Below are 22,447 nucleotides of genomic sequence, written 5' to 3'. Positions count from 1 at the left end.
TTGGAGAACCTTGCGATCATTTGAGAGTCTGGATAGTGCCTTGCTAGTTCAAATCAAATCAATAAAACCTGAATGGCCAAATTCAACGAGCGTGCATGTTCGGTGCCCTCTTCCGAGTTCCACAAGCACTTCGTTGGTCTCTGCCTGCAAAAAAGTGACATAAAAATATGATGAAAGTAGCCGTGACACATCATACTGGAAGCAGTTTACAACATTTTATAATTTACATTTCATCACACATTTTTTTTGGAGGGGAGGGGGCGTACATGGTGCTGCCCAGGAGCCAAAACAGATGTCAGATGGGTCGCACATCGATACAGCTGCCTGTAGTGACACACGTGTCCAGATGACGCTTCAAAGAATGAAGCCATTCTCCAAGCGATTTGCAGAAATAGTTCCAAGATCCGGCCGGTTAGACCGTTTCAGGTCCCGGTCCCGCTTGTGTGTTATTTGCATGTTCTCCCCGTGCCTGCTCCATTGTGTCCTCAGAGTACTTTAGGTTTCCTTGGCAGAAAACCCGACCGGGTCCGATTGCCAGGTTAGCTCGCAACGTCGAGCTGCTGAGGTCGCCGCGCATTCATCTGGAACAATTTTCGGTTTTGACAGGAACTACTTGAGACGTTCAAAGGGTGTACATTATCAGGAGATCATGTACATCACATCATTTTCCGAACCAATCAGAATAATTATTGGGTCCATAGCCCAGGTTTACTCTATGCTTGCTAGCACCTTTAAAACAAAACAAAAAACAGCTTAAATGTAGATTTTTTTTTTTTTTTTTTTTTTTTGTACAATATTTTTTTACCTTTAGAAAATAGAGCTGTTATCCCAGATATTTTTCCATCCAAAAGCTTCCCTTTTCCCTACTTTCCCCAGGTCTGCAAATGAAGAACACACCCCACATTGACAAAGACTAGCAATCATCATCATTCTCAAATGAAAGTTTGTTTTTTTAAATTGGAAAATCTCCCAAAAATAAGATGGATGCTTAATGGCTTTTACCCCAAACGACACTTACCAAGTTCCAAGTTGCGGCAAGGAGAGGACAAGAACAGAAAAGTTGTGGACGATGGCGACGACGTTCTGGGCTTCCGCATTCAGAGAAGGGAACGTTCCGGAACACGTCGGCCACATCAAGGGGGATCAAATCGTTCCTGAGCGCCTCATCACTACTTTCAAGTAGCGGACTACGTGGGGCCCTCGCCTGTCCCGTGAAAACTACTTTTGCAACCCTCCTCGGGCGCTCGTAACCACGGCAACAACACATTTCTAAATAAGCACACCATGATATCCACCAACTGATCAGAATGCGGACAGGCCTTTTTTTTTTTTTTTTTTTTTAAACCAACGATGCCAATGTGGTACTTCCTGTCCATCCCGATTGTGACAGGTCGGTTCTTCCACTTGACACAGCGCACCTCGCCCGTTCAGCGCAACACGCCAGGAGATATTTTCTGTGGAGAAACTCTTGCCCGTTCTCGCTACACATTTCGACTCGCGCTACGGCGCTTTGTGGCGCGCGTGAGTGCACGCGTGTTTCTTGAGCGTGTTCCCGTCGCCGAACGTGCGTCGACACACGGCGCAAGTGTACGGCCGCTCGCCCGTGTGGATGCGCACGTGCCGCCGCAAATTTCCCCTTTGGCTGAAGCTCTTGGCGCAGAAGGCGCAGCGGTGGGGGCGCTCGCCCGTGTGCGTGCGCACGTGGCGTCGCAGGTCGGCCGACTGCGCGAAAGACTTACAGCACCAGTTGCACGCGTAGCTCTTGGGTTTCTGCTCCAGGTGGAGGCGCAGCCGGGCGGCCTGAGCGAAGATCTCGTCGCAGCGGGGACACTCGTACACGATGGCGCCCGCCGCCGCCGCCCCCCCTCCGAAATGGCCTTCCAGAACAGACAAAAGTCATGAAATGACAAACGTGCTCCAGGTTTGAAGTTCAATGGAACAGATTGTACTTGATTTTGCTGATGCTAAATAGAAGCCGTGAGAGGACAATCGTGGAGCGACTTTAAAGAATATTCCATTGCGGGGGAAAGGCCGAGCGGCCGGGGATCATCGGTAAAGGGGCTCGCGGGCCGGCCGTTTGAAATCCGGCTCAAAAGTGTCCGCTCACACCGAAGCCTAAATTGCAACTGAGAAGCTACGTTGACCTAACCCTCGTGACGCTCGCACGTGGACTCGTGAAGACCATCTTGAGTCTCGGCCAGGGATTTTCTGCTCCAGTCCGCGACTTTTAAACTGTTACGGAATGAACTGTCTGGGTTAATTGGTGCGATTGGGTAATCTTGTGTGGAGCGCCAGATCCACACAAGATTATCAGCGCGCTTGCATGTTTCCGTTTGCTAAAAACCGCTCCAACAGTTGATTTCTTCACACCGACTCAGCCCGGTGCGGGTCTACAGTTTTGTGTTTCCGGTGTCTTTGGCCTTCATCCTAGCGGAGACTCTTCTGTCACCTTCCGCCAACTGTTGCCACCCCGCTTGGACCCGTTTCTTCACTTCCTTACCACACTCCCCATTGCTGTGTATTGTTGATCCCCTCCACCCTCGCCATCTCTTCTCTCTGGATCTTCACTTCTCCTCCTCCTCCGCCCCTCACTTTCATACACATATATTCTGTTTTACTTTGGCTCATCTTCATTCCTCTCCTTTCCAGTGGGTGCCTCCGTCTTTCTAAATGTTCCTCCGCCTGCTCCCTGCTTTCACTGCAGATCAGGATATCATCTGCGAACATCATAGTCCAAGGGGATTCCAGTCTAACCTCATCCGTCAGCCTATCCATTACTACCGCAAACAGGAAGGGGCTCAGTGCGGATCCCTGATGCAGTCCCACCTCCACCTTGAATTCTTCTGGCACAGCAACGGCACACCTAACCGCTGTTCTGCTGCCCTCATCCATGTCCTGTACTATTCTGACATATTTCGCCGCCACACCAGACTTAAGTGTGCAGTAGCGCAGTTCCTCTCTTGGTACTGGTACCAGTCAACATATTTCCATCGCTAGCCTTCATCAGCATTACTTGCTACACATCCTTCTGCCCATCCCTTTCCCTCTGTCTGGCCAACCTGTAGAGATCCTTTTCTCCCTCTTTCGTACGCAACCTGGCGTACATGTCGTCGTACGCCTCTCGTTTAGCCTTCGCCACCTCTACTTTTGCCCGACGTCGCATCTCAATGTCTTCCTTCCGTTTCCGCCTCTCCTCAGTCCTCTCTGTCTCCCACTTCTTGATCGCTAATCTCTTTCCTTGGATGACTTCCTGTATTTTGGGATTCCGCCACCGAGTCTCCTTCTTCCCTTTCCTACCAGAAGGCACCCTAGCTGTGTGTGTGTGTGTGTGTGTATAAAAACACACGCACACGATTTTCACCCACCATGTCTTCTACACAGCAGCTTTGCACTGGCAACTCAATGACGTCATAAAAACATTTGGATTCTCAATCTTGGTGAGATTCGTCATTCTTACCGTTTCGTTCCGTTTCCCGGGGCGCCGTCGCGCAGACGTCGGCCCCGCCCTTCGAGATGCGCACGTCGGCCGCGCAGTTTTTGCCAGGCGTGACCTTCGACTCCTCCCGCTCGCGTTTGATGACACGAGGGGGCGGGGCCTGCGGCTCCTCTTTGAGCCCCGGGACCGGAAGAGCGAGAAGCGCCTCGGAAAGCCCGTCGTCCGGGCCGGGGGGGGCGGCTCGCTCGGTCGCGCTGGCCGGGGGCGCTTCGACGCCGTCGGGGACGCAGACTGGCTGGCGGTCCAAAGCAAAAAGTTGCTGGTCTAACGGCACAAAAGCAGGAAAAAAAAAAACACTTATGACCTTGAAAGTTTATCCAATTCCACATTTCAGTCCATTTTCCCCTCTTCTGACAGAAAAAGTAAATAATGACAATATTTAAAAGAAGTTTTGACACCTTTTTTTTTTTCTTCTTCTCAAATCACCTCTCTGAAATAACATCAACACGCACATGAACACAAATTCTCGAAGACGTTTCCGTGCACATCAATGAGGAAAGCCCCCCCGGAAAAAAAGGCCTGAAAGATGACTGGAGTGAAATCAACAAAATTTCACACATTCATCCACGCATTTTCTGAGCTGCGTATCCTCACAAGGGTCGCTGGAGTGCTGGAGCTAATCGCAGGTATCATTCAAAAAAAAAAACAAAGCAAAGGTTCTGTTTTGCCAAAAGATGTTGAAGTTGGGGTGCAAGCGCAGAAACGAATTTCCCAACTAAGCCTGCAAAATCCTTTGATTGGTTCTGACACATTGCTTCAAAAGCACCCTGAAAAAAGTCAATTGCTCATCGCTTCACACATTCTGAATTGTTGTTCTTTTTTTCCCCAAATAAGACCTCCATGTTAAGTACAAAAGCGGACATGACTTGTTGGCGTGTATCCGAATTGGTGGTTGTGGCAATCAATGGATACGTTGCCAATGACGCCATCTTGTGTGTCACAGAGGTCAGAGAAGGCACAGAAAGCCGTTCCAACTTGCGCTGGAGTCGCGGTGGGACGTGGAATCGCTGGCGCACACCAAAAGAGGAAACCCTTGCAAGCTAGCTTCGGGCCGAGCGCTGCAGTGCGCCGACTTACCGGGAGGCCGCGGCCGGGCCTGAGGCTTGTCAGGCGCCCGGAGGAAGTCGCCGAGCTGCCGCCTGAGGCTCTGGTTCTCCAGCCGCGTCCGGAGCGTTTCCTCCCGGAACTGGCTCACCGCGTCCTCCACCACGCCCACGATGTCGCGGAGCAGCTGCGCGAGGCGCTCCCTCAGGTGACCGCTCAGCACGTCCTCTTTGCTGCTCATTTTTCTTGTCGAACGCGAGAGCCAGCGAGACTGCGACGGTGACAGAGAGAGAGAGAGAGAGAGAGAGAGAGAGAGAGAGACAGACAGACAGACAGACAGAGAGAGAAAGAGAGACAGAGAGAGAGAGACAGCGAGAGAGAGAAAGAGAGACAGCGAGAGAGAGAGAGACAGCGAGAGAAACGACTGCAAATCACACAGGAGGTCGTCTCAGCTCACAATAGTCAATATTCCAACGAAGCGTTTACACTATAACAAACAGTTTGGGTGATTTTTTTTTTTTTTTATGTGCGAGATGTCGGATGACTGTTCTTAAAAAAAAAAAAAAAAAAAAAAGTGCTTACAGTTCCCGTTTACTCCACCAGCAGGCAGCAAAGACGACTGGGCCGCAGCTCCGATAACATTTGAAAGAGACTGTAAAACAGGCGCATCGCCGCGACTCGCGTGAAGAATGCAAAGGACACACGAGAAATCGGAGGCCAGTTTGTGAGAACGACACGTCAGAAACACCCGCGATCGGTCAAACCGACTGTCCATTAATTCCCATCAAACGTGAATCAAGCGACGGGATGGATGACGGGCCGGCGTCCAGCCGTCCGTTATAAAAGCCGCTTGTTCTCACGAGGGTCACGGGAAAGCTGGAGCCTTTCCCAGCTGGCTTCGGCCAAAAGGCGGACTGCGCCCTCGATTGGTCGCCAGTCAGTCGCAGGCTAGATAAAAAATGACTTGACTGGGTCTTTAAGATTTTGAAAAAGAAAAAGAAGAGCAGGAGCACATCCCACCACTCAATTCAAAGCACATTGTCTGATATTTAAAAAGTACTTTTTGTCACGTTTATTACAACTATTAGTACCACCTTCACACTTGAATCCAACCATTTTCTGGAACACTGTGACAAGAAAGAAAGAAAGCAATCAGCCCTCTCTGGCGCCATCTTGTGCCTCTATTAACATTTGCACGAAAACCACCACGGCGAAAGAAAAACCACCACTCAGAGACTGAGAGGTGTCACTCATCTACCTGTTGCTTTGTTAGCCCTGAAATGAAAAAGTCCACATTCGTAACGCAGCCTTACTCAAATGTTTTTGGTTGCAACAATTGAAGCCTCGGCTGCCGCCATGCTGACAGGTTCTGATTGGTTGTTGTTTTTTCTTTTTCTTTTTTCTTCTTGCAAATCAACTTGGAGGATTCAAACGGGGCCAGAGAGGGATCCCTTTTCATGGATAACTTCAGCTCACACCGACACCGGTGAGAAGGATCACAAAAAGGCTTCAAAAGTATTCAGAACAAAACCAAACTAAGCAGGACATGAAATGAGCACCGTTGGAAGATGCTGACGCCGAGTCCGTTTGGTGCATTGTTGTGACGCTGCTCGAAACTGCAGCGGCAGTCAGGAGAGCCCGTCGGAAGCCACCAACTGGCCCTTCAAAATAAAAAAAAAATAGGAGCGACCGTTGGCATGAGCGGCACCCGCACGTAAGCCGCTGCGAAGGGGCCGGGGGTCGTCCGCCGATAAACACAATATCAGACTGATACTCACCCTTCACAGACATCATGACTTTGTACGTGAAACATGGCTGACGTGCTTATTTTGAAAGGTCGAACACGTTTTGCTGTCTGCCTCTTGACACCCACACGCACACACACGCGCACGCACACACACACACACACACACCGCCCCCACCACTTGCAGTTGTTGCAGTGAAGCGGTCTTCATCCTCTTCCACAGACATCCCAGCATTTGGATTCCAGCCTGCCGTCGTTACACATCATAATGATAATTATGATCACTACTAATCATTTTTGATCATCATTGTTGTTTCTGACATCGGTGGATTGTAGCATTTTCCTCTTCTGCTCGCAATGAAATGAACAGCCCGCAGCTTCCCGTTTGTTAGAGAAGGTATGAACCGTGTGTGCGTGCGTGTTTCAGGTTAAGGTCTTTGTGTGGACTTGAGTCCAATCACCTGAGTGGGGCGTCGCACGAAGATGCCCCATCTGTCAAAGTCAATGAGGTGATTTTGGCACAGACGAGAGGTGGGCTTGATTTGGTCCTCCCCTATCCCAGGTCTTCACAAAATGAAACAGGAAATGGTGTGCCCGCGAGGGAGGGACAGGGAGGCGCTTCTCGGGGACGTTTGTCGCATCCGCTCTTTGCTCTGCTTGCCGTCGGCTTCGGCTACAGAACAACAAGCCGAAGTTGACTCGTCGGCTGCCAATCGCGGCGAAGATAAGATGCACCCGAAGCCAAACGTTCACATTGATCATTCCTCCCTGCGATGTGCGTAGGGTTCGAGCCCGCCTTCCTGCACGCGCACCGGCTCGACGTCCGTCACGTTAGCTGCAGCTCCGGTCGGCTGTGGATAAATCTTAGGCGTTGGTCCGCGTTTATGTAAGACCGGGAATTGAAAAAATCCGAACTGCATCTCCAAGAAGATCACAGCAAAACAGATTTTGTTGTTTTTCTTAACAGCTGACTTTGCATCTGTGTGACGCCGCCCCTTAAGCAGCATGGATGAGTCGCAACGCGCGCTAGGCGGACACGACGAGCGCCCGGCGGCGACGAGCCATTCGGGTGACGGCGCACGACCGGGCCCGGCCTCGGGAACCGCGGAGCACCTGGCAGTGAGCGGCGTGACCGGTGAGTAGACGACACGCCGAGCGGGCGGGCGTCCGTCCGTCCGTCCGTCCAGTCAAACCAGAAAGACGGACGTCTCGCCTACGGCCATTAGGCAACGGCGCGGGGCCCGCGCCGGCCGACGCCCCTCCCGGCCCAGCCAAAGGGGGTCAGGCCAACGGGCGTCCTCGTTCCAGTTCCGCGTCGCTCGGCTCCCCGCGGCCGTCGCTCGGGCGCCGGCCCAGCGCCTTGACGGAGATTCCCGAGGGTGCGGCCGAAGAGTCCAAACCTCCGGACTTCCTGATGCTGGCCATCCTGTCCTGCTTCTGCCCGCTGTGGCCCATCAACATTGTGGCCCTCACCTTCTCCGTCATGGTAGGTGCTAGCATTTTGGCGTTAGCCACCGCTGGGAGAGTCCAGGCCCACTTAAGCGCCGATGGGCTTGGAAATGTTAAGAAAGTCTTTAGTCATTTTTTCTTGGGCAAGTCAAGTCATCTTATTCATAAAATCTTGACTGCAGTAAAAGACCATCCATCCAAATTCTGTGCCGCTTATCCTCACGAGGGTCGCAGGAGTGCTGGAGCCTATCCCGGCTGTCACACTCCAAACTTGTCACCGGGCATTCGCAGGGCACACGGAGACGGACAACATCCGCACTCACAATCAATTTCGAGACTCCGGTGAATGTTTTTGGGATAGGGGAGGAAACCCGAGTGCCCACCCGGAGAAAAAGCCACGCGGGCCCGGGGGAGAACGTGCAAACTCCACACGGGCGGAACCCCGATCCGCAAAAAAACGCACTAACCGGGCCGGATCTCGGAACTATTTCAGCCAATCGGTCGGAGGACGGCTTCATTCTTTGGCGTGTGTCATGTGCGGGCGCTACCACCTGCTGGCCACGTGTGTCACTACAGGCAGCTGTATGGACGTGTGACCCATTGAATTCCACGACCTCTGTTTTGGCTCCTGGGCAACCGCCTGGAGAAAAGCCACGCAGGCAACAGGGAGAACGCGCGAGCGCCACACAGACGTGTCCTCAGAATTATGAGGCAGTTGCGTCAGGGTGCCGCCAACAGTCCACTTTGGACAACTCATTATGTGGTTACGGGATGCGGTGAAGGCCCAATCCCGTGGTTCTTGCTAACAGCGAGGGAAGGTCTGCACGCTCTGATGGAATTTGGCTTTTATTTCCGTCTTCGGGTAGCATTTCTTCTGCGTTCATTCACCCGGGCGAGCGAGAAGATGCGGCAGGAAACCGGCAGCACATTTGACACTCAAGTGTTCAACCGCGTCGGCGTGCCTAATTCAGGAATATGTTGTGACCAGTTCAGGGCGTAGTCGCCCCAAGTTAGCCGGCCGGGATAGGCTCCGGCACCCCTGCGACCCTTGTGAGGATACGCGTCTCTCCCCGTGTGACGACTTCTTTGTGCCGGCGTGTGCCCTTTTCAGTCTCGCAACAGCTTGCAGCAGGGGAACGTGGACGGCGCCCGCCGTTTGGGCCGCAATGCCATGATCCTCTCCGTGGTGTCCATCTTGGGAGGCGTCGCCATCATCGCGGCCGCCATCGCACTCAACCGCGAACGTAAGAAGCGCAATCTACGGCTGCGTTCCAAACCGTATCGAGCCTCGGCCATTTGGAGCGCCGTCGGAAAGCTTAGATCCGAGGCCCGGGGACAAAATACGGCCCACCGCGTCGTTTCACGTGGTCCCCCCCCAAAGCAAATCAGAATCAGCTTTATTGGCCAAGTGTGTAACAACGCACAAGGAATTTGTCTCCGGCAGTCGGCGCTGCCCCCGGCATCACGTTCACAACAAAGAACAAGAGACGTTCAGAGTCTTCTTCATCCAGAGCACTTGAGAGTGGTTAGGGTGAGCCCTCTTTTGCAGCCCTTTCAGCACATTTTCATAACACACACACACAGAAACGATAACAACAACCACACGCGTGTTATTCTTTACATTTTGTAAAAATGACACCTTAGCGAGTCACAGTTACTCTTCCTTTCGTTGGTGTCTTTTGGAGTGTTTTATACCGAATGTGAACTCCCCAGAAGTCCCCACCTGCGACTGACGACAAACTCATTTTTGTCGCGGGCCACGTTGTGCTTCGAGTTTCCCTTCGATGAGTGATTTCCAACCTTTCGGGAGCCAAGGGACATATTTTACAAGAGAAAAATCCCCCGGCACAGCGACAAAAGTAAATGTCACGAAAAATGGACCGATTTAAGTACCGTGTGTACTTCCTGCCATCTAATTGAAGAGGATTTTTTTTTTTTTCTTCTGTCTGTCATTGCGCCTCACTGGCATAAATAGATGACTAAAGATACATTATTTCTTGGAATAAATGTTTTCTTTAGCAATGACATAAAATTGGATGACTTCCCACGGCACACCGTTTGGGAATCACTGCCTGAAAGGGCCGTTATGACCCCAAAAAATCTTTAATCGTCCCATCATATTTACAAACAAACTTTATGAACTACTTTTGGAGTCACAAATCAAGGCTAATAGGCCTTTCATGTTTGGTAACACAAAAATGCTTACAACAGTTCAATGTTATCCTTTTTGACGCACGAAGATTTGAGAATCACGGAAATTGACACACACACGACATGCCTCCGGGGCCCCCATAAAATCACGTGGCGGGCCGGATCTGGGCCCCGGGCCTTGAGTTTGACACAGGTCCACCAAAAGAAAATGTGGCAAAATAAAGGAGGGAGTGAGTGAGTGAGTGATTGCTCGCTCGTGACTTGTTTCTTTCGTCCCTTCAGTGATTTTGAAATCTGGATAAGGCAGCAGCGCCCACTTCCTGTTCCTGCACGTCGAGCATGTGCCTGATGTTCTACCTCCGGCGTGGGAATCCTTGTTGCCACAGAGGACGTTAGGAAACGTCTTCTGCGTGAGCGACAAAAGCATTTTTCGCATTTGAATGTTTACAAAGTCGGAGGCCGTTCCGTTGGCGGACGGACGAGCTGAAGTCCCGCTGCATGTTTGCAACCTTTGACCGCGGAATGCGGTGACACATTTTTGCCACGCGGTCTCCTTCCGATCGTCACTTGCATGCCGGTTGCTTGACTGACGGCCACAGACGAGGAGCACTCAGCTAACGTGAAATTCATACCGTAATAATCGCAATCACCAAATGAGTTTATGTGCCGACTCGACGCCAATGTGCCCGTTTTCGCTTTTGGAGTACAAATGGACTCCGTCAAATGAAAGTTGACTTGCTTGGATTTGTCCGCATTTTGATCCAGAAAACATGTCATGAAGTTTTGAATCTTCAATGATGACAACTTGAGTTTGTATTGTGACCCCCACCCACCCAAAAAAAAAAAAAAATAGACCTGATGCTAGTTTTGTTTTGATCAACTTGCCTTTTTTTTTTTTTTTTTTTTAATCCTGGAGTATTTGAGTTATACTCATACATTGCCACAGGAACTGTTTATGATGGGGGGGGGGTCAGCTCTTCTTTGTAACATGATCTTTGTATTTTGATTGTTTCTTTTATTTTATGTATTTATTTTTACATCCATTCAGCTGCTTCCTGCTGGCTCCTTCTCAAATATCACAGAATGTTTTGTCAATGCATGGACATTTATAAGATTTCAAAATAAAGATCACTTTACATGCGACTGCTGATCAAATCACTTATTCACGATTAGTGTATGTGTGTGTGTGTGTGTGTGTGTGGAGGGGGGGGTTCAATTTTCATTCTCAAAGGGATTTTCTTGGTTTTCCCACCAACTTGGGGTTAAACCAATTATTCGTCTAACAACTCCACCTTGACGCCGACTAAATCAACGACGTTTGTGTGACAGGTCTTCCAATGGACAGATGACCTTTGACCCGCTCATCTGACAACATTGTCATAAAAAAAAAAAAAGCTGCTGGTGGATGAATGTAGCAGTCAGCCTCAAGTTTTGGATGTTCCCCATCGCTGCTCGTAAATAATTACAAATCAAAACTCACAGCGGCAGGTTGAGAGAATTGGCAACGGATCGGCCGGGCCACCCAGCAACACGTACGCCAGTGCGCATACGACAACGCACCAACATCACAGTTGCAAGACTCCAAAGGCAAAACTGGTGGCGGAAAGTCTGCCGTCAAATAGGATCAAAGCACAAGCCCAAGACAAACGGTCCAATAGAAATGCTTTCTTTTTTTTTTGACACAAATAAAAAAGGATGAAGATGCCAACTACATCCAGTGCAGTGCTTAATTACATATTTAATCATTTGTTTTCATGCATCTGCCAAAACATTTTCAGTGATTGACACAAAAAAAAAAAAAAAGTGTGCAGATTGCTTTACTGCGCAGAGAGCGTAGAAATGATGCTATCAATTAATCCACTCGGACTCAAATACAACTGCTGCCCCCCCCCCACCATTTCACGTCTGCTTTTACTTGCTTCACACAATTAACATAAGGGCGCAAGCAGTAGACTGTATTCTTCTGTCTTTTTAGTGATTTCATATTTTTGCTGACGTCGCTATCAAAGCAAGCTACTTCCTGTTACGACAGTCACTGGGCAGGCGAGGGGAGCGCCCCCAGCAGGCCGTTGGCGGTGGCGAAGAGGTTGATGGGGGAGGAGCCGTCCGTGATGAGCGTGGACTTGAGGCCGAGCGCTTGAAGCATTTTCACCTGAGCACAAGACAAGCAACGTCACGTGACCTTTTCGCGTGACAAAAGCCAGCGCGCTCTCCCGATGGCGACGAGAAACGGAAAACTTTTTGTTACGTTCTGGCCGAAGCCTCAGTTGGGTTGGGAGGGGAACAACAGAGAGCCCACCGGAAAAGTTGATAGAAATTCACAAGTGCTGCCCACGATGATGAGCGAGCGGCAAAGGAAGAAATGCGCTTCCCCGTCGCAGTCGTGTTCTTCGGAGGCAGAAACGGTCGCCAAGACCGGGCAGGTGCAGATTGCGAGGCGGTCTTGGTTTTTCTTCTAAGGGAGCGGCCCGCAATCGCAACACGGGACCAAAGCTGTGCCTACTTCTGCTTTCCCAGCGTTTCTCACTGCCTCGTGAGCGCCGTCTTATGCTAGCTCACAAACACGCGCTGGCATGCATGCTAACAATGCGTTTCAAGCGTACTTCAGTGGACTTGTCACAAAACAACATTTCAAAGTTCGCTCGCCAGTCTGCCATTTTGCTAACGTCACTCACATGACAGCAGAGAGTAGCACTGAGTTGTCATTTTAGCGAAACGACCGGAGGCAAGATCGCCGGCAAAGTCAGTTTCCGCCAAGGTGTCCCGCCCCACGCCCAGAGAAGTACCTGCAGCTCGGGTCCGGCGCGCGCCATCTCCGCCAGCGTGTCGCTGCCCAGGCTGCCGACGAGCTGGCGGAAGCGCTCGCTCTCGATGTTGGCGAGACGCTCCTGCTTCTCCACCTCCAGCTGGTCCATCTGCTTCCTGTAGCTCAGCTCCTGCTGGCGAGCTTTGGCCAGCCGCTCCAGCTCGGCCTCCTGTAAACACACACACACACACACACGCCAGTCGCTTGATCGCTCAACGGCGGAGGGGAGCCTGCCCCCCCCCCCGCCATCCCGGTTCTCATGGCGGGCCTGACGAGGACCAGGATCGACTGAGCGGCACGTCGCAGAACGACCCCTTTTTTCTCTCAACACGAGAGCAATTTGCAACATTTTTATGATGAATATCACCAGCAATGAAGCTACTTTCGGTTCTCCACAATCAATCGTTCGAATGAAGCCGTTCGCATCTCGAGTCCAAAATAAAGGGTCTGCGCCGAGCATCGTGGCAGTCGGGAGTTCAGGAAGGCTCGGGATGATATCCCATTTGGACGGTACCATAAACTGGAACAAAAATACCACTGGGAGGGTGCCATTTCAATGACGTCTCCATTGAACACAATCTTAAATATTTGGTACATTAAAAACATGTTTAAATGGCCACGTGAAAGAAAAATGGAAGCCCGTTCTCCTTAAGCACAAATTGGGGGCCAGTCATCTTGCAGTCTGCCGCCGCCCCCAAAAAGGAAATTAGCAGTAATTGAAACCTTCTCCAAACGGGGGTCGACCTTCAACCGGGTCACGGGTCCGGCCTCCTTAACGGTCCTAAACGTACTGCCCGCTGGCAGATTTTCCTCAAACGACGTCACATCGGTCCCAACAAGTTCGTCGTCGGGCGTTGCGGACAAAACGGTTGAATTTCACTTGACCTCGTGTCCTCTTTTGAACGCAGGCGTTTGAGCCGTAGTAAACGTCCCGCTCACTTTTTCCACCGGAGGAGTCACAGAAAGGCACACGTGAGAAGTCCTTGAGGATCTCCATTTGCCCATCAAAAGGCTGTTGGGAGTCTCGCTCAATTGCACTAAAGGGACTGAACCGCTCAACAGTGGAACAAAAAAAAAAAATGGACACGAGGTCAAATTAAGTGGCCCTCATCTGAGGGTCAACGTGGACGACGTACCGCCTCAATGCGTTGAGCCTCGACCTTCAGCTTGGCCTCGTGGACCGCCGCCTCGCCCTGGATGCGGGCCGCCTCGGCGCGGGACTGCGCTTCGGCCTTGGCGGCGCCGGTGCTCTCCACGGCGGCGCTGCGAGACCGAGCACACGGGCGGACGTGAGGACGCGGACCGACCGTGAAGTAGCGACGGCGAGAGGAAAGTCACCTGAGGGCCTCCAGTTCCAGGAGCTCCTTCCTGGCCCGCTCGGCCTCCGCCTGGTCGGTGATCTTTTGCCGCTCCAGCTTCCCGCGAGCTTCCTGCTCCAGACGCTCGGCTTCGTGTCTGCGGGCGGCGCGGGCGGACTTAGTGCGCCTCGCTGGTGTGTTTTGGCTCATTTTCAGTATCGCCCGAGAGCAGGTACGGAGAGTACGCCTGCGTTTCCATTCCGATCCGACCCTAGCCTCAAGATTTCATCGCGGCTCGAACGCCAAACGCTGAGGCGGCGTCACCTGGCGGCGGCCTCCTGGGAGTTGGTGGTGATCTCGATGGCGAGCTGAACGCTTTTCTGCAGGGCGTCTCGCGTGCGCTGGTCCACGGGTTCCACCGACTGGATGTCCACGCTGCTGATGACCAGGCGGTTCTGGTGGAAGCGGAGAGCGGGCCGCACCGCCAGCTTCTCGTCGAAGCCGAACACGGCCGAGCAGATGATGCGGTTGGAGTTCTGCCAACGGTAAGCGCAACGGTGACGTTCTGACTGAAGCGACGAGAGTTCTCTTTTTCCTGTTACGCCACACAACCGAGTGACCCGCAGACGCGTCGATTTCTCACACACACACACACACACACAAAAACAGAACTCCCCCTCTGACAGTTGGCTTCTGTTCGATGCGAGGGCCTTTGCCAAGATTCGGCTAAGACCACCCCCCCCCCCTCTTCTCTGACTCTGATTGGTTGCCTATGCGCTTCCAGTTTCTGATTCAGGAATCCGCAGACTATTTGATTTCATATTTCACGTTTACCGACACACCGAAGACACAACTTTGGAGCCCGCCCTGCAATATCAGAAAATGACTTTGGATACTTTCATGTGTCTGAAACTTTCTGTACTCAAGACTGTTGTTCTAGTCGGACTCTACAAATCATTTTCTCTGATCTTGTTTGCTGCTTAGCCTGCTGGGCTGTCTTTCCTGTTTTTGGCATATTGGAGCTCCGTATATAGTAAATATAGCAAAGCCCCGCGTATTTGCGGTTCAGCATTTGAAAATTGGGCTTTTGCGCATTTCTGGGGTTAACCTATCCCGTCGCTCACCGTTTCCAAAGCCGTGTCTGAAAAATAGTGCACCAATCCTGAACGGGGGGGGGGGGCATCTATTTAGCTTAGCTTTGTGGAAAACTTTGCCAGCATATTGTGGCATTTTTGGGGTTGACTTGAGGATTTTCAGTGGTCTGTGGCCGTCTTCTGTCAAAAGCAGGAATTCAATCGCACACGCTGAAGTCGCGCATCAAGCCTCGAGTACATTGAAAGCGCGAGGCCACACGCAGGAAGCCGAATGTGGGTAAAGAACGCGGCCGGCGTGAAACCTTGTGGAAGTCGTCAAACTGCACGGAGGCGACGGCGCCTCGAACCCGCGACGCGATGGCCTTGCAGGCGTCGCCCACAAAGTCTGGCACCGAGAAGAGGGCGGCGGCCTCCGCCGGGTCCACGGGGGGCTTGACGTCAAAGTGCCTAAGGGGTGCGAAACGTCGACGTAAGTGTGCGCGCGCATCCCAAAGACTGCGCTGGCGTACCAGTTGTAGGAGAGCTGCAGCTGCAGGCGGGCGTGGTCGGCGGTCTCGATGGTGATGATGTCCGTGAAGAAGTCGGGTCCGAGCAGCAGGCAGACGGCCTTGATGACGTTTCCCCGTTTGGGCCGGTCGCCGGAGAGCGACAGCACGGTAAACTGCTCGTCGGGGCCCAGCATGACCCGCTCGGGCCCGAAGACCACCCGGGCCCTCTTCTCACGGTAGTCGTAGACCTGGACGGCCGCGTTGTGCGGGACCCTGAAGGAGACCACCAGCGTCTTGTCCCGCTGTCCGGGGGCCGCCTCCTCGCTCGGGCTCCGGTGGTCGGAGCGGTCGGCCAGGGGGTCTCGGGGGGATGCCAGCAGGGCCTCCACGTTGGCGGGGAGCTCCTTGGGCCAGAGCTCCTCGTCCTGGGTCAGCATGTACGTCTGACCGATCACAGCCCGCACCTGACGGCAGGAAGTCCGAACTTTTGGAACGCTAAACGTGGCTCGCGGTTAGTCACGATTAGCAGGTTTTCTTCTTACCTGGTAGATTTTGCGAACTTGTTATGGAGCTCGTATGAATTCGGAGGTTCCGCGTACGTTCAGCTTCAAATACATAATGCGGTGTCGTTCCCCCCCCCCCGCTCTATTGTCAAGTCCCACCTAGTGCGGTCTACGTTCTCCGGCCCGCTCGTGAATACTCCGACTTGCGACCGACTGGTTTTTGGGTTGCCGTGGCGACGCGGCCCGTAATCACGATTTATTTCCTGTCAGGCGTGCAGATTTCCACTGTCCAATTTCTGCATAATAACCGTATGTCAATTATGGATTTGACATCCTTTTCTACTACTCACACCATTCGATATCTGAAAAGCAATTAACGTGATGGTGCACATCAATAAGAAGCCTGCGGCTGCTGACACCCGTTTATTATCCCCCCCCCCCCCCCCCCTAAATATTATTCACCCTCGTCGTGCCGCGACATGAAACTGGAAACAAACTATTTTTAGCCTTCAAACCATTGAGGACGAGTCGAGTGGCCGTTTCTCAACTTTCTTTGTTGGTTTTTTTCGCATTACCTTCCCGCTCTTGATGTCCCTCACGTAGATCCCCTCGTTCTCATCCAGCGGGATGGCCTGGCGCCTGAGCACGACTTCCACCTGGGAGGGGGGCACATACTCGATGGGTCCACGGAGCATCCAGCGGTCGCCAGGGCGACGTAGGACGGCGCCGTGACGCCGACGCTTGCTACGCTCCTGCTCCTCCTCCTCTTCCTGCTCAGGCTCCGCCTCCTGGCGCTGGCAAAGAGAAAAGGGCAGGGGCCAGAGTGCGCGGTGAGCAAGCTGATGCTTGGTGAAGGGGGCGGGGGAGGCACTGGAGAAGCAGGAAGGATGATGGCGAGTGAGAGGATCATGTGCCATGCTGTAAGGTAAGGGGGTGGGGGGGGACACCGCAGGCAAGAAGTCACCCTCATTTCTCTCCCTGTGATTTTATTTTTTTGTTTAGTTTTTACAAATTATAAAATACCTCAGCAGCATGTTTGCGTTTTGGTCTTTGAGGCAAAACCAAGACGGCGTCCTACAAACACGACGTGACTGCTTTAAGCGTTGCATTGTTAGCAAGGCAGGAGGAGAGAGGCAGCAAAGGCGGGGGGGGGGGGGGGGGGGGGGGGGCGACGACGGCAGCACTTGCCTCCTGGGTGTCTGTGAAGGCCTCGATGGCGCGCAGCAGCAGTCCTTCTTCTTCGGACAGCACAAAGACATCCTGAATTCCTTGCTCCAGCCGCTCTCCGGGCTGGAGGAAGAATGAGCGCTCCCCCTGGTGGACACCACAAAAGTGGAAACACTTAGTGGACTTGAAGAGTTTCACAAATCACACAGAAAAGTAGGGAGATATCCGGTATTAATACAAGAATGTTGTCTTATATCTACAAATATAGGTGTACAGGTACCACAGCTTCACATCTAAAAGGGAAAGGTTTGGGGAAAAGGTTAGAGAGGGCAGTCTTGGACCCTTCCGCCACGAGAGAGAAGGCTGACGAGGATGGAGATGGCGGCGAGCGACAGGAAGACCAAAGAGAAGTTGGACGCAGGCTCGTGTTCAGAGAGGAAGACGCGGGAACGTGGAGCACCATGAAAGGCTGTGGACAGCCAACTTTATGAAAGGACCTTCTTTGAGCGTCAAGCGGGGGCGGGAGGGTTAGGGTTAGGGTCTCAACCCAACAACGTCGTTTGTTGGACCTCCGCCTTCGCAAGCCGCCTAGTACGTGTGCGGTGAAATGTCGAAAAGTGCTCAAATTCAGCAAAGTACTCTGGAAAAGTAATTGACAGAGTAACACAGTCATTTGTAAGTGGAAGCTGCGACGTTTACCAAGTCACCTTCGCAACGATCTCACCCCACGGGTGGGCTCTCTCGGCACACCTCCACTCACCTTGATCACCCTCTTCTGGCCCAGCTGAGGTTTCCCGTCGGGTCCGACCGGGTCCAGGATGACGCAATACTGGCGCGTGCTGAGCGTGGTGACGTCAACCACCCCCACCACTTCCTCTGCCACCGACGGCACATGAGCCTCGCGATCGTCGAGGGTCACCAGCCACTCTTCGCCGGTGCGACGGTCGTGACCCCCCGCGTCGCGAAAAGGTCGAAGGGCGCGCACGTGCAGTGCTTTCTGAGGGACAGAGGTCAGCGGCCGCAGCTCAAACTTTGATTCCGAGAAGGGCAGGAAGTCACACCTTGTCCGTCAGGATGAAGGCGTTGACGACGTCGACGACTTCTTCGTGGGCGCCCGGCAGGTACGCGCCCACCTTGCTCACCAACCACTCCTCACCTGCGCACACAGTCGGGCTTTGAAAAGCAAAAGGCCGCGTGCCGGCCAATCAGAGGAGTCTCCTGCTCTCACTAACGGGAAGTGAGGCTGACGAGAGCCGGCGCGTCCCACCTGTGACACGGCGTACGCCCCCGCGGTCGACGCCCTCTTTGTGCGCCCGCAGCCGTATGGCCTGGTTCTCACCGATCACCGTGGCCTTGATGGTCTCCAGGACAACGGCCTCCTTCCTTGGGATGTACGTGCCTGAGGATGAAGACGAAGACCGCGACGTCAGTGGCACGGAGTTGATGACGTCCCGCTTGTGAAAATTGTCGTGAGCGTTGGTTGGATTTGTCGCTCTGTTTGAAGGACTTGAATCGATTGCATTCTTTTCCACTCGGCCGTCTATGGAGTTTCCCATTCCACGTTAGCATTAGGCCAGTAGACTTGCGTTTTTGATCGTCACGGCTGCCGCCCAAGGTTGGTGCTGCCGACTCCGGAGGCTTCCGCAAAACTCCAAAAATCACGTAACACGCTTCAGCTCACTAATTATGAAGAAAACCCCCGAGTCTTTTCGGCTTCTAGTCGAAGTAGAATGGATGGTCTGTGTCCGGCCCACTGTGAGCCTGTGTGCCAGGTCGCAGACTGGCAGTCATTGTCCCTAACCAGTCTATCAGTCAAAGGAAGAGACCAGCGAAACCCCGCGCCGGGCATCCATACGAAAAGCCCAATAAAATCCACTCACCGGGCCCCTCAAAGAGCCACTCGTCTCCCGCCACGCGCTTTTCTCCGCCGTCCAGGAAGTCGAGTAGCGCCTGCAGGCGGAGCGCCGTGTTGGGGTACACCACCTGCAGGGGGGTCACATCCTGGACACAAACTGCCTTGTTAAACCAAAAATAGCTCACATGGACACCAGTGGGATATTTTGATGTGTGAAATTGGACATGAAAGCATTTTTTCCCTTTTGAGGCTGAACGTCCTTTGGACCTCACGGTATTTTACGTTCTCATTAAAAGTCCTCGTTGCTTCGAGGGTTTTCTCTTATTTACGCTCTATTATCACTTTTTTGACTTCATTTCAAGAGTCGGCTCGTGTGAGCCTTAAGTTAGAAATGACTTTGTTGAATTCAAAATAAAAAGCAAGCGACCAAAAGTCTTTGCCGTAGACCCCGACTGCGGTCGTGACCCCCAACCTCCCCGAGCCCCGCGCCCACCTGCTGGATCTCCTCTCCGGGGTGAAGGGGGAACGGATCCCTGGTGAGGCGGATCTCAAGGTCCGCGTGCCTCAGCTTTGCCTGGCCCGAACCGTCGAACAGAACCCGGCCGTTGTCGTCGCAGGCGACCGGGTTGACCACCACGCAGTAGTGGCGCGGGGGCACCATGATCATTCGCACCGGGGCGAACAGAACCCTGCCGAGGCCACGCGACGTTAGGCAAAACCATTAGCCGAGAAGGCGGGCGCCACCACTCACTCACCTTTCGTTGTCCTGGCGGTAGTAAGTCTGCGGTCCGATCTCCACGCGGGCGATGTTGCTGTTCTGGTCCAGCACGTGGATGTAGTGGTGAGGCGGGATCCGGATGATGGACGGGTCCACCTGGACCTCCGTCTCGCACGGGCGACTTCCCGGCTTCTTGGACATGGTGACAACAGCAACCCTGAATGGACGCAGAAGGTCGCAGACGTCTCGTCGGCGGTCACCGACACACCGGCAAAGCTTCCAGAAAGTTCCAGGACATTTCCGTGGGAAGTGAAGATGGAGAATTTCCCCAAATCTACTGGACAGTCTCATAATCACATTCAAGCATCCATTTTGTTTGCTTGTGGGCAGAAAATGCCAAATAAGAGAGGACCCCTTCGTCCCCGTGCATCACACTTATGTGGCTGGACTTGAAGACTCGAAATAGCCCATAGGTGGGAATGCAAACGGTGGTTTACGTGTGCTGGTGAGATGCTGAGGGCGTGGGTGCGGCCCACCTTTTGGCCCCACGTGGCCGGGATGCGACCGAGAATGGATGAAATCTGCGCATATTTCAGACTTCAGCTTCCAACTCAACGCAAAAGACAGATTAGGTGACAGCTCAAGTTTAAAAAAAAAACAAAAACCAAAACAAACAAACCAAGTTGAGCACTCACAAATCAAGGGAGTAGCGCAGCGCACTCTGCTATTTCAGACAGGAAGTGGCCCAAGTTGAGAAATAACTTTCACACTAGCACTCCCTTCGACATTCCCATGGAAAGTTTCCGACTGAAAATTCCTGGAATTCGCAATACTCGACATGATGTCGTCGCAAGCTACGGACTCGGCCGCGATGTCGTTTTCAGGAAGTTTTCTTTGTGCACGTCGAGGTTGTGTATCCTCTATAAAGACTTTCTGGTGTGCAGGAATGCAGTTAGGTTGGCGCGCACGCACACGCACGCACACGCACAGAGAAAAAGATTGCCATGCGGCACCGGGCGTCGGGACTTGAACTTTAAACAGACACGCCCAACCCAGCGTCGGGTACACACTCGAGACAGGAAGAGAAATCAAGTGTCAAGACCGAAGTCAAGCATAAGAACCACTCAAAGGCTTTGCCGTGTGACCGCTTGACAACTTCAACTGGCAGACAAACATTTAGTGAGAAAGAAGTTCAATCAACTCAAGACAAAAGGTCCAAGAGCCAGGGGGCGGAGCCTAGCCCACCTGGAGCAATGGCAGCCAATCACACGATGGGAACCGTGGCCACATCACCTCGAGAAATTTCTCTGCCACCGTGTCGCCAAATACATATTTGGCCATCAAATTGGTCACGTTTCACCTTCGACAACATTACAATTGCCCTTTCACACGCGCGAACCCACAAACCTGACGAGCGTGTTGATGAGCGGTGTGCAACTTCTTCCGGGCCGGCGTTCCAACGCGGAAGGAGAAATTAGTTCGTTTGTTCACGTCCGGCAAATATGACGCAGGAAGTCTAAAAGCATGTTTAGCAAAAGAAACATAAACGGCTGCGTGGGTAAAGTCCGAATCACTGCCGTGACGTCACCCGCAAGTTTCTCCACCGCAGCTCTGCAAACGTCAAACGCGAGTTGACTTATCGCTCGTCAAATTTCAGCTTCAACTTCACCGAACATTTTGTGAGCAGCGAAGCTTACCGGCGTTTCCCTTGGCCCGGCCTTCGACGACTTGCTTACGACACGTGACCGAGAAGAGACGTCAATAAAGTCTGGTCTCGCTAATTGGGAGGCTTCCGGTGGGCGGGGCCGCTACCACGTCCCGGAAAAAGTCCGGCGCGTCGCGAGTTCCCGGCTTTGACGCGAGTTTTGCTTGATCTGGCCACGACAAAACGGACCATCAAGTACGAATCCGACAATTGTTGTTGTCAGTGGAGACAAACAAACACGCACTAAACCAATTCTTTCGTATTGCGAAACGTCCTGCCGGCTGCTACGTACTACAAAAGAAATCCGGTTTTTACTTTATTCGAACACAATAAAATGAAATAATTTGGCCTAGTCTAGGTACAATTGTAAAAGATGTCACTTCAATAAGCTATCGCTCGGTTTGACGGCAAGTTCATATCAAAAATTGCAGGGCTGAGCAAACATTGTAGGCAACCTTGATGAGGATAGCCGCAAATATCATTTTGGAAAGTCGATTTTCATTTCAATGTCGTTTTTATGACCGATCCATCTTCTGTCGCGCTAATCCTGTTCAGGGTGGCGGCTGGAGCTGCCACCCCCGATCTGGGTGCGCCGTAAAGTGGACTAAACCACAGTTGTCACACCACACGTGGTCATCACCCGGGGACAAAAATAGAGTATAGACTGATAATGCAATGCAAAATATTTCAATAGACATGAAGGGTGGACCCTCGCCATCCAAGTCTACAAAACATGGATTAGACTGCTCGGGCGAACTCATCTGGACCCTCGAGGACCCCGTTTTGGGTGAAAAGCTCGTCCATTGACGAACGGCTGGGACAAAAACCGCGCTGCTCCTCCTCCTGAATCTGAAGTTCACCTTCCCGAGGCAGCCTGACCCCCCCTTGTAGTTGGAACACGTACTTCGCCGTCGTTGCAGTCGTGAACT

At 52.5% G+C, this 22,447-nt stretch overlaps 3 protein-coding genes across 16 annotated transcripts; 1 reads left to right on the top strand and 2 right to left on the bottom strand.

Annotated features, from left to right (window-relative positions):
• Window positions 1-257: 257 nt before the first annotated feature.
• On the bottom strand, window positions 258-6,794 carry LOC133514302 (zinc finger protein 771-like). Of its 6 annotated transcripts, none has more exons than XM_061845877.1 (7): window positions 6,319-6,448; window positions 5,123-6,201; window positions 4,574-4,811; window positions 3,458-3,760; window positions 1,740-1,877; window positions 806-878; window positions 258-729 (listed from the first exon to the last, which is right to left on the bottom strand). In XM_061845877.1, exons 3-6 carry the CDS (start codon window positions 4,779-4,781, stop codon window positions 808-810), a joined length of 720 nt encoding a protein of 239 aa, XP_061701861.1. In that variant the 5' UTR covers window positions 4,782-4,811; window positions 5,123-6,201; window positions 6,319-6,448; the 3' UTR covers window positions 258-729; window positions 806-807. The 6 variants fall into 6 exon arrangements, with proteins under 6 accessions (XP_061701861.1, XP_061701862.1, XP_061701856.1 ...); XM_061845878.1 differs by having other exon boundaries at window positions 258-581; XM_061845872.1 differs by lacking the exons at window positions 258-729; window positions 806-878 and having other exon boundaries at window positions 1,343-1,877.
• On the top strand, window positions 4,626-11,479 carry LOC133514301 (proline-rich transmembrane protein 2). 6 transcript variants are annotated; one of them, XM_061845870.1, is made up of 5 exons: window positions 6,871-7,170; window positions 7,252-7,419; window positions 7,511-7,770; window positions 8,845-9,264; window positions 9,447-10,159. In XM_061845870.1, the coding sequence occupies exons 2-5, from the start codon at window positions 7,290-7,292 to the stop codon at window positions 9,519-9,521; spliced, it is 885 nt and encodes a 294-aa protein (XP_061701854.1). In that variant the 5' UTR covers window positions 6,871-7,170; window positions 7,252-7,289; the 3' UTR covers window positions 9,522-10,159. The 6 variants fall into 6 exon arrangements, with proteins under 6 accessions (XP_061701853.1, XP_061701851.1, XP_061701852.1 ...); XM_061845871.1 differs by lacking the exon at window positions 9,447-10,159 and adding an exon at window positions 10,167-11,479 and having other exon boundaries at window positions 6,882-7,170; window positions 8,845-8,977; XM_061845869.1 differs by lacking the exon at window positions 6,871-7,170 and adding an exon at window positions 4,626-4,748 and having other exon boundaries at window positions 8,845-10,159.
• Window positions 11,480-11,602: 123 nt separating this feature from the next.
• On the bottom strand, window positions 11,603-21,716 carry mvp (major vault protein). Of its 4 annotated transcripts, XM_061845860.1 has the most exons (18): window positions 21,511-21,716; window positions 21,221-21,329; window positions 19,851-20,030; window positions 19,589-19,784; window positions 19,121-19,241; window positions 18,508-18,639; window positions 18,302-18,396; window positions 18,001-18,237; window positions 17,262-17,387; window positions 17,097-17,147; window positions 16,649-16,867; window positions 15,592-16,034; window positions 15,385-15,529; window positions 14,313-14,524; window positions 14,029-14,145; window positions 13,827-13,953; window positions 12,671-12,859; window positions 11,603-12,036 (listed from the first exon to the last, which is right to left on the bottom strand). In XM_061845860.1, exons 3-18 carry the CDS (start codon window positions 20,012-20,014, stop codon window positions 11,917-11,919), a joined length of 2,694 nt encoding a protein of 897 aa, XP_061701844.1. In that variant the 5' UTR covers window positions 20,015-20,030; window positions 21,221-21,329; window positions 21,511-21,716; the 3' UTR covers window positions 11,603-11,916. The 4 variants fall into 4 exon arrangements, with proteins under 4 accessions (XP_061701844.1, XP_061701843.1, XP_061701845.1 ...); XM_061845859.1 differs by lacking the exon at window positions 21,221-21,329 and having other exon boundaries at window positions 21,511-21,714; XM_061845861.1 differs by lacking the exon at window positions 21,511-21,716 and having other exon boundaries at window positions 21,221-21,500.
• Between the last annotated feature and the right edge of the window lie 731 nt (window positions 21,717-22,447).

The sequence above is a fragment of the Syngnathoides biaculeatus genome, chromosome 16 (assembly GCF_019802595.1).
Source record: "Syngnathoides biaculeatus isolate LvHL_M chromosome 16, ASM1980259v1, whole genome shotgun sequence".
NCBI lineage: Eukaryota > Metazoa > Chordata > Actinopteri > Syngnathiformes > Syngnathidae > Syngnathoides > Syngnathoides biaculeatus.
The sequence above is the reverse complement of the archived record's forward strand: the minus strand, read 5'-3'. Positions and strand labels throughout refer to the sequence as shown.